This window comes from Bactrocera oleae, chromosome 3, assembly GCF_042242935.1.
Source record: "Bactrocera oleae isolate idBacOlea1 chromosome 3, idBacOlea1, whole genome shotgun sequence".
NCBI classification, from domain to species: domain Eukaryota; kingdom Metazoa; phylum Arthropoda; class Insecta; order Diptera; family Tephritidae; genus Bactrocera; species Bactrocera oleae.
Window position 1 is genome coordinate 14,335,543 of NC_091537.1, and position 11,792 is coordinate 14,347,334.

Sequence of the window (11,792 nt, forward strand, 5' to 3'; positions counted from 1 at the left end):
TTGATTTGCTTTGAAATTGAAGATATTACTTAACCGTTGGCACGATTTTAATGCGTTTTCAATTTTCTTTGTTTGCGAAAAAATTTCGCTTTGTAGGCGTGCGAGGAAGCACCACCTGCGGCATCTGTTTCAAAACATTCCCCTGTCATTCAGCTCTAGAAATACACTATCGCAGCCACACCAAGGAGCGACCATTCAAGTGTACCATCTGTGATCGCGGTTTTACCACAAAGGTGAGTTCGAAAAATTTGATTAAATGTACAAAAAATTAAAAAAAAAAAAATTAAAAATGTGTAAAAAAATATAAAAATAATGTAAAAAATTAAAAAAGCAAAATAAAAAATTTTAAAATTAAAAAAAATTTAAAAAATTAAGAAAAAACTGATTTTATAATATTTAATTTGATAAAAAGAAAGATTTAAAGCCGTAAAATATTAAAAAGAATAAATTAGAGATATGTTAAAAAAAAAAATAAATAAATAAGCAAAAAAACAATATTAAAAATTAAAAAGAAAAATTTAAAAAATTAAAAAAGCAAAAAAAAAAATTTTTTTAGTTAAAAAAAAATTTGGGAAAAAATAGAACAAAAATTTTAAAATTTTATAAGAAAAATATTAATTTAAAAAAATAGATTGAAAGCCGTAGCAATAATATATGTATATAAAAATTAACAATAAAAAATAATTAAAATTTAGTTAATTTCTTAAACTTAACGAAAGATATTTTAATTTAAATTAATTAAATAATTCAGTTAAAAATATAAACTTTTTTTAAAATTACGTAAATTATTACAATTGAAAGATAAAAATATATATATAAAATTAAACAAATTATTTAAATTTAAAATTTTAACTTTAAAACAAAAAAAAATCATATACTAAATTTATGTATATTTATAATTTAATATATTATATATATATTTTTTATCAAAACATCGAAATGTGAAAAAATCAATGCATAATTTAATATTAAAAAATTCTTTGGTTTCATTACTGTATATGTAACCGCATTATATATTAATATATTATATATCTTTTTTGTTTTTAGTTTTATTTACCAACATTTATATTTTTCTCTCTTCTCTTCAACAGGGCAACCTCAAACAACATATGCTGACACATAAAATACGGGATATGGAGCAGGAAACCTTTCGGAATCGTGCCGTAAAGTATGTAAGTGTTCCAATACTACACTCAAAATATATCGTACATTATAGATGAGTGTTATTAACATATTACACTACAAAATTTCATTATGACGTTTTTATTGATTCAAATATTAATAAAAAGAATAATAGCTAATCTAATAAGCATTTTTAACCGATTCAATTCCACATTGAAGCCAAATTTTTAAAATTTCAGGGTGATTTTTAACCCACTGGCTTCCATATCGAAGAATCATTTCGATCACTCTTATTTTTTTGAATAAAATCAGCTCGAACGGGCGCTAGAAGGTTAACGTTTTTTATACCATAAATTCCTCGAACAACAAATTTTCTCTAAGATTCAAAGTATAAATAATATGAAAGGCATCTAAAGGCATGAAAAAACAAAAGACTATACCATTCTAAAATATGCAACTAGGGCCTTCTTGTACCCATTTATGTGAGCTTCTGTCAAAAATTAAAAGCTTGTCAGCGTTGATTTTTATTATATAGAATTTTGAAAAGGATACGTTTTTGAAAAAAAAAAATTACAGAGAAAAGTTTCCAGCAAAATTTTACAGTCGGGCCAAAAATTGTAATTTTAATTTTTAGTTACATCAATTAACCACCCATATTTAAAAATACGCCCCTTTAACCCTTTGCATACTCCATTAGAGTATATAGACCTTACGAGCAATAATTATAGTTATAAATAATTATGGAGTTGGATCGTTTTATGGAAAACAAAAACGGTATTTAGCGATTACACTGTACCAAAGTCGGCTGAGTATTAGACCAAACCAATTTTTTCAAGAGATTGAGTCATAAGTAGAACTGTCATCCCTCTGTTTTTGCTAATCCAAATCCAAAATAGCAATATTTGCCTTCGAATTTCGAAATTCTGCTTATTGCAGACATCGTTATTAATTGTATAGTAATTCTGTCCATATCATGAAGTTGATGTATGTACATATGTATGAATTCCTTTGCTATTATTTTTTACGCTATTCATTTTGTCACGGTTACCACTCATATTTCACATCCGAAATTTCAATTTTTATTATATAAAAAAAATTTAAATAACAGTTTAAAAAAAATTATTTTTAATTTTTTTAAATTATTTAAAAAATTTTATTTTTCCTAATTTTTAAAATTTTTAAACTTTTAACAGTTAACTTTTATTATATAAAAAAAATTTAAATAACAGTTATCTTTTATTATATAAAAAAAATTTAAATAACAGTTTAAAAAAAAAATTATTTTTAATTTTTTAAAAAATTTTATTCTTCCAATTTTTTTTTAATTTTTAAACTTTTTTTCTAAATTATTTTTGTTTTTAATTTGTAAATTTTTTTTTTAAAACATTTTTTTAACTTAGTTTATTTTAAATTTTTAATTTTTTCACGGTTACGACATATGTATTTCCTTTTCAAAACTTCAATTACAGCTAATTTTTATTATATAAAAATTTTAATAAAATTTGTTTTTTATTTTTTCTAATTTATTTTACATTTGTTTTCTAAATTATTTTCGTTTTAATTTTTAAAATTTTTTTAAATTGATTTAAATTTTGAATTAATTTTTTTTTTAATTTTGTTTCTACATTATTTTTTAAGGTGCTTTCTCATTTAAGAAAACCGCACAAGCATCCCTTCTAACCACTCATACTTATATTTTAATTTCATTTTGCTGCAGAATATTTCAATTAATTTTAGTTCCTCCTGACCTCTTTGTTCAACTAAGCATTTAATCATATTTTACACACATACATATACACTTATACACTTATAAATAGCATATATTTATGCCTTTTAACAAACGCACTCACTTACATTTCCGTTACTTTTTTTTTACTCTTTACAGATGAGTGGCTGCAAAGACGGCTACGAGTAGTGAGACCATTGCAGTAGAAACATAGTAGCGCTGGCTACATGAATAACAAACCAAGAAGAAGCAGAAAACAAAGAATTTGAAGTAACAAGTTCGAACGCTGGCAGATAACTAGAAGCTTGAAAATGTAAAAAACAAAAAAACCGAGTAAGCTAAACAAATAAGGTGCTACTAGCAGCGGCGTCTACACTATGTTTATATGTCTTGTTGTTTTGGCTGCTTTTTGACATTTACGAGCAGTACTATGCGTAAGTGATAATCCGTTATGTATGTTTGTATGTATATAGGGTTTGTGTGAGCCATCAATGTAAATATGTATGTATGTACTAAAGTGATACTGTGAGTAGTAGTATGTGTTTGACAAAAAAAATAAATATATATGTATTATATAATAATATATAAAAATTCTACATACATATGTATAAACATATATGGGGGGTGCTAAGAAACTAAAGAAAGTTTATATCGCTTAGTAATGATCTCAGCATAGAGCTTGCACAGCTGCTTCAAAAATGAAATGAACTGCAGCGTTCACTTTGCTAATGCCATGCAACGTGTGCACACTGTATTTAACAGATGTATGTATGTGTTTGGAATGTCGATCAAACGATGACTGAACTCATTTTTTCTGCTCTGGCATTTGTAAAAAAAACAATAAAAAATTATAATAATTTTTTGTTTAAATAAGTAACACAAACAAAAATGAAAACGAGGCAGGAACAAAGCGAACAAATGCGCATCTGCAAAATTGAAAATTAACGCTGCCAATTAAAATACTGTGTATTAGGCGATTATTGTTGCTACAAAAAAAAAATATAGGCATATGCATGCTTATGTGTATATGCATATAATAGCACATTTATGGTGTATGTATGTATATATTGATCAATAGAATATTTGATCCTCATATTGCAAAAATAGCAACAACAAACAAATTGTTAAAGAAGCGAATGTGTAAATGTTTTGCCTAGTCCGTAGTTTCGACAGTCATAAACAACAACAACAACAACAGCAATGCTGGCTTCAGGTGCGCTGTCGAACACTCCGTTCACTCGCCTAACTTCATTCATTCATTTTTCAATTTCATTTTCATTTCCATTTGCTGTGCGAGCGAACTCTTTAACATTTGTAGTTTTATTGACGATTTTTAATGGCCGCATTTTTCTGTTCGTTTGTGATTTTTTTTTAAATATTTTTTTATCGTTTTATTGCGCGTGTTCTGTTGTTATCCAAAGACATACGAATATATATATGTATATATTATATACATGTACATACATGTACATACATAGTTTGCCGCAATTAATAGTTCATTTCGTTTTTGAAGCATTGGTCCTCGAAGAACACTTCTTTTTTTGTTTTTTGTTTTCAATATATACAAATAATTGAAAACATAAAAATAGTTTTCAAATACTTAAGAACTGTACTGCAAGAAAATATAAGCAAAACTATCATAAAACAGATGTAGCACTACAACACCAATAACGGTAAGAAGAAATAGAAACTATTGTGGCGGTGGCGCGGTGAAAAAGCCAATTGCTTACTGCAAAAATACTGATTTCATTTAAAATTAAGTTTACTAACAATTAAAAAGTTAAAAAATTTTAAGAAAAAAAAATAAAAAATAATAATAAAAGAAAAATAATCATAATAAAGTAAATTGAAAAAAAAATTATTATATTAAAAATAACCACAATGAAAGCAAATAAAAACACAAAAAATTTAATTAAATTGAAATTCAAATAAAAATAAACAAAAAAGTATAAATAAATAAAAAAATATAAAAATAGAAAAAAATATAAATAAATAAAAAATATAAATTAATTAAAAAAATACAAATAAATAAATAAAATATAAATAAATAAATAAAATATATAGAAATAATTTTTAAAATTATATTAAATAAAAAAATAATAGCAATAAACGTAAAATAAGTTAAAAAATACTAAAAAACAAGTAAAATTGAAATTCAAAACAAAAAAAATTAAGAAATTAAAATACTACATATTATTAATATCAGAAAAAAAAATAAAATCAACTACACGAAATTCGAAACAAACAAATAATGAAAATAAAACTTTAACAAAATGGAATTATAATAAAAAATAAAAATTAAATATTTTAAAAATAATAATAATATTAATAATAATTAAAATTAAAATATAAAAAAAGATGAGAATACTAATATTAATAATAATAAAAACTAATAACAAAAAAAAAAATTTAAAACTAATTAAAATAAATAAAAATGCTAATAATTAAGAAAATTAAAATAATTTCTAAAATTAAAACAAATAAAAAAAATTATAGTAACAAAAGTAAAATAAGTTAAAAAGTACAAAAAACGAATCAAATTCAAATTCTAATTAAAAAAATAAAACATTTTAAAAACTATGTAAAAATAATATAATTAAATCAACCTCACCAAATTCAAAACAAACAACCAATAGAGTAAATCAAAATTTAACAAAATGGAATTTAAACAAAAATTAAATATTTTAAAAATAATAATAATATTAATAGTAATAAAAACTTAATTATTAAAATAATAATATTAATGATAATAAAAACTAATAATTAAAAAGAAACAGGACACAAGAACAATTTGTAGAATTATGTTAAAATAAAAAAAAGTTATACTAAAATAAGTTAAAAATACAAAAAAACAAGTAAAATTCAATTTCATAATAATAAAAATAAATAAATAAAACTTTAAATACTACATAAAAATAATAAATTAAATCGACTTCCTAAATTCAAAAGAAACAATAAATAAAGTAAAGAAAAACTTAACAAAATGGAATTAAAATAAAAAATAAAAATTAAATATTTTTAAAAAGTAATAATAATATTAAAAATAATAAAAACTAATAACTAAAAAAAATAATGCATACATATATTTAGTTTGTTTAAACTAATTAAAAATATATTAAAACGTTTAAGGAAACAAATAAAATTTGAATAATATAATACAAAAAAATAATTAAATGAATAATAATAAAAAAATGAAAAAATAGAATAAAAATAATTTCAAATTTAATAATAGACAAAAAATAAAAAAATTATAATTATTTTAAAAATTATATAAAAAAATAATAATTAATAAATAAAGCCAAACATTTTATATCACAGAATATCTTTTAAAATACGGCTATATATGTATTTATGTAACTGTATTGAAATAAAATAAAATACTAAATAATAAAATTAAATAAATTACAATACCAAATAAATAAATAAATAAATTCTACAAAACACAAAAAAAAACTAACTAAAAATTAAATTTAAAAATATATTAAAATATAATTTACCAAAAAAATATAAACTATTTATTTTATATAAGGTGATCCATTTCGAGGTTCCCTACTTTTTTAAAGAAAAAAAAACACAGACAAATCATATATAAAGGGCAACGTTATCATTCGAAAGAACATTCCTTGGAATTTATTTTTTTAAAGATTGTGAAAAAAGTAGCTCTATTCGTATCACCCATTATAAATAACCTAAGCCACTACAACAAACACCACAAAATAACATAAAGTTATAAAATATAAGTTGCAGAGCGAAACATACTTTAATATGACTTCACATTACTTAACGTAACATAACATAACTTAACGTAACCTAACCTAACTCAAAATAATATACGAATGGTTGCATATACTAAAGCAACAAAAAATGACAGAGCAAAATTAATATTATATAATTTCATACAAAAACTTAACGTAACATAAACTATAACTTGACTTGACTTAATATAACATAAAACAATATTCGATTGTATAACTTTGCAAAATTGTTGACATAACATAACACAACGAAATTTAACATAAAAATCATAACCTAACGCAATAAAACTTAACATAAAATCCGTAACTTAACTTAAGATAACATAAAACAATATTCGAGTGTATAACTTTACAGCTAAGTACAAAAAATTTGTTGCTATACGTTGACATAACATAACGTAACATAACATAACTTAACGTAACTTAACATAACACAACATAACTTAACATAAAAACCATAACTTAACTTAACACAATAAAATCTAAAATAACATACGAATATACGCAATTAATAACACAATCAAAATTTCAAATACATAAAGTTACAGAAAATTTTGAAACAAAATAATAAATCACCAAATATCTATATAATCTGTATGGAAGCAAAATGCTACATTTTACTTTCGCAAAAGAAAATTTCTATTATCAGCAAAAATTTATTCAAATTACCAGTAAAATTGGTTTTAATTAAAAAAATTTTAAAAATCAAACGAATTATAACTTTTTTGCAATTAATAATTTTTTAAACGCCAACCGTTCACCGCCAACAACTTAACACCAGTCCACAATAAAAAATTTTCTGTACAAAAAAATATAAAAAAATAGATCTAAATATTGGAAAATTATACATTTCAGTCGTAAACAATTTTTATAGCATAAATACAATTTCCGAAAAGATAATAAAAAATTGTTTATAAATAATAGAAGAAAATTAAATTGCATGATAATAAATGTGTGGGGTCAAATCATAATCAATTTGTATGCAATAAATGCCGTTTTATGCTTTACCAACATACACGCGTATATAATAAATAACGGTGACTTACGTAAAAGTTATTTTATACAAATGCATATCTACGCTCACATAACAATATATGTGTATAAGCATGCAGTACATATATGTACATATGTTCACGTATGCTGGGGAAAATTTTAATTAAAATAAACTCGAAATAATAGCAAATAAGATTTACCAAATTGTGCAATAATAAAAATGAGCGAAATTCATCTACATGCGAGAAACCATTCAAAGCAGCATATACATACATATGTATGTATATATGGTATATAAGTCTGTATATATACAGTTAAATGTGAAAATTCACAGTAGAACATATTTATAGTGAATAAATGAATTTATATAAGAAAAAATTAAAAATTAAATTAAAATTGACAAGTAAAAAAATATGTTTGCTTTTGTTTTTGTAAATTATAGCCAGACACACGTTTCCTATTAATGTAAAATATGAAAATTAATTAATTTTAATTAATTAGTAAATATTTATTTTAGCTTACAAAGGATTTTCATAGCCTAAGTTAAACAAAAGAAAATTAGCGGTAAACTGTAAAGAAGAAAATCAAAGAGAAAAATGAAAGCAAAAGAAGAAAAAAAATAAATTTGTGATATTACACTAAAAAGCGGTAAGAAGAGCATATAAACGGTAAGAACAAAAATGCAAAAAACATAAAAAATAAATTAAAAAAATTAAAAAATTAACATTTCTGAATTTATGCAGCAAAATTGCATAAAAAAGTATTTGAAAAATCAAAATATTAAAAAAAAAATTCAAAACAACACAAAACAAGCAGTTGGCAGGAAAGCAAATCAAAAAAACCAAAACCAAAACCACAAAAACATTTTGCAGAAATTTTAAAAAATTTTATTTTTCAAAAACTATATATAATATAAACAATATTTTCGAAAACCTCAAATCGCAAGATCTTGGAAAATTTTGAATACTGTAAAGTTGAAATGTGGAAAGTTTGTTAAAAAAAAATATATATATACTAAAAGAGTATATATATAAATATAAATTTAACACTTTGTATGTAGTTTGTATGTGTAATTAATTATTATGTATTTATGTAACAGTTAGTATAAGTAATTTATTAGTAATGAAAAACAAGTACATTAACATACGGGCTTACTATACATATAAAAGAAAATATTGATAAATGTGTAAAAATTGATTTAGACTAAGTGCAAAAGATATAAACAGGTATAATAAATATAAATGAATATATATACACAAATACACAAAGAAAAATTTAAATTAAAAAAAAATAAATTTAAAGACTTTTTATTTTATGGAAATGGGCAACGGTAAACGCTGAGCTGAGCAAAAATTTGTGAATTTTAGCCGAGCTTAAGCGAACTTCAGATAGTTTGTTACCGTTAGAAAGTGAAAAAAATAGTTGGATAAGTATTCATCAAATATGTTGCCTACGCTTAGGCGCAGTATATGAAATGTGTTGAAAAATATTTATACAGATGCTTTCTTTGCAACTTTTTCGCCCGGCTGTATGTCTCTTATAACCCAAAAATTAATTTTTATAGCACTGTCGATAAGCCCTAGTGTAACTGCAAGGGTTAGATATGAAAGTGTTGCCTACATTCAGGCGAAGGATGCAAAAATATGGAAAATGCATAAATTGTCGAAGCCGCTTGTCGCCGATTTCTGGATTCGCCATAAAAAAAATGTTTGTGTTATAAAATGTATACCGATTTGCTGAAGCCCTAGTTGAAACTCAGCTGAGGCTGAAGAAGCCCACAAAATTGCGTCATAAAAGTAGTTCAAGAAGGATTTAATTGAAATATGCAAGTTTCATAAAAAATCAAAATCAATCCTCGAAGAGAGGATTTTCTTATTATAAGAAATTTATTGTCGGTTTTTTTTTTGTCTAAGCCACAACTGGACCTATAATAACGGCTTTTTATTAATCGTTGTAAAGAAGAAAAAGCGAACCAAGTAATATTGTATGGGTCATTACAGGGCAGCTACGCTTAAGATCACAACCTTTATAAAATGGGAACAGTGGTCTCGGCGGAATGCAGAGCATGCTCGGAGGATGATGAGACGCTGGAACATTAACTATGCGAATGCTCAGACTTCAGCCGTATGAGACGGGGCATATTCCACTGCTCTCAATGGCCAATTTAAGAGATTTGGGTAGCTGTGGTGGAAAAGAATGAGGTCTTTTACTAAATCCACTGAGTTGCTGTATAAGGCTTAATTTGGTAACCAACCGTAAGCACAATAGACCTAATGACGGCCTAAGTGTGGCAGGCTGCGGTCTGGCACTGACGCGCCTCCCCTTTTCAACCAACGAAAGAAACTTAGAAAATAATTATTTGCTAGCCCTTTTAGCTGGAATCCTAAAGCAAATATATCTCATGTGGAAATTACTACCGCATTTTTGCGGTAAGCATTCCGTTTGTCGTCGTTATACCATAATAACGGAGAGTATAACATAAATATTTTGAAAAGGTCATCATCAATAAACTGCTTTTAGAATTTTTATATTGATATTTTTATTTCATGATTAAATTGCAGAAATTGCGGGAAAAAAGTAAAAAGAGGTTGCCATATGCCTTAAACTAATAAAATATTTAAAACAAAAATTCAACAAATCTAAAGCTATTTTGAAAAATTTAGTAAAATATTTATTTTGTGGAGTTGCCACCTTGCAATTTTTTTTTTAATTTTTAATATTATGTTTCAAATTATATAAGAGGTAGGTTGAATGTATGCAAAATAGCGTGAGTAAAAAATTTTAAAATGAAAATAATTTATAGTGGAAAAGGTTGGCAACCCTTTTTAAATTTTTATATACATAAATATAGAAAATCTAAAAAACAAAATTACACGATAATATACGAAGCATATTAAAAAATTTTATTCAAAGCAGACTCTCTGATGTTGCCACCTAAATGTTTTCATAACAGAACAAAATTTTTAAAATTTTTTTTTGTAGATGTAAAGTTGAATCAAGCTTTGAAACTGCCAATAATATAATAATAATTCTAAATCTGTCAAAACACTGTATACACTAAAGACACGACACAAAAGCGTTCTCGGACAGATTATTGTTTGCTCTTTCTCGCTCTGATTATTACCAGTTCATTTGGAACATCTTTGGGTGATTTTATTTATTTATATAGCGTGTTTGTTGGACAATTAAATGCGACCCTTGTTCATGTTGCATGTTGCATTACATTACTTCACTGCCTATCGATTACACAAATATTTAAACGAGCAATTTTGTAGTGTTTTGTGGGCTGCAAAAAATGCAAACTTAGCTACTTAAGTAAATGCTAAAACAAATAAGCCTAACCAGCTATGGGCTAATAGCGCTACCCAGAGCGTTGATGGCACGTGTCAAACGGAAATATTTTGCAAACAAAATTGCTCAAGTAAATCCTGCAATCAAGCTTTTAAGGGCGATGTTTAGATATATACATAGATATACTCTTATGTATACGTACTATATATATGTAATATATATATATATAACAATATATATATATATAACAATTATTCATGAACGTTGATATATTTTTCCACTTCTCGCTTTACTAATCCAGAGATATAATTTTGCAAAGTCTGATAGTTTCAGTAGGCGTTTTATTGTTATTGTTATTATATATGTAGTTGTTGTTATTATATTTTTGTTTTGCAAAGTGCGCGTGCCGTGCTTTCAGTTAACGCGCGCCTAATAAAAATAATGGCAATCTCAAAAGCAGCAAAAATACTTGATAACGAAAATTACAACAACAAAAACAAAATACCATAAATACAATATGCCGTCCGCATGTTGGCTGGCTACAGTAGTACTGCGAAAATTGCCCTTTATTGCGGTTAGCAGATATAACAAACAAATTGCATTGGCTTACATGCAAGCGCACAAGCAAATATACATACCTATATAAATATATGTAATAAGTATGTATGAGTTTATATATATGAATGTATGAGCTTAGATTTCATAGAATATTTTGTATAGTATCAGCTTACGGGTGTCAATATCGGGCATCACTCTGCAGCGCCACTTTCAAGTTGGACACCCACTCCCGCCAACGTTATATTCATTCATAAGCACTATGAACATCTATACATACAAGTATATGTATATGTATATGTAAGTATTTATATGACGTTGGAGGCGGCTCAACAGTTCAGTGGTTCATC

General features: G+C 24.8%; 1 protein-coding gene across 6 annotated transcripts in view; it reads left to right on the plus strand.

The window, feature by feature from the left end:
* Positions 1 to 8,855, plus strand: part of salm (spalt major) — a 237,684-nt gene extending 228,829 nt beyond the window's left edge. For 3 of the 6 annotated variants that reach the window (XM_070107542.1, XM_070107543.1, XM_036368458.2), the window contains 3 exons: positions 97 to 233; positions 1,092 to 1,172; positions 3,008 to 4,656. In XM_070107542.1, the coding sequence (XP_069963643.1) occupies positions 97 to 233; positions 1,092 to 1,172; positions 3,008 to 3,037 (248 nt within the window). In that variant the 3' untranslated portion in view covers positions 3,038 to 4,656. Of the gene's footprint in view, positions 1 to 96; positions 234 to 1,091; positions 1,173 to 3,007; positions 4,657 to 8,113 lie in introns of those variants that run through there. The other 3 variants (XR_004977639.2, XM_036368460.2, XM_036368459.2) reach the window with 3 other exon arrangements.
* Positions 8,856 to 11,792: the final 2,937 nt, after the last annotated feature.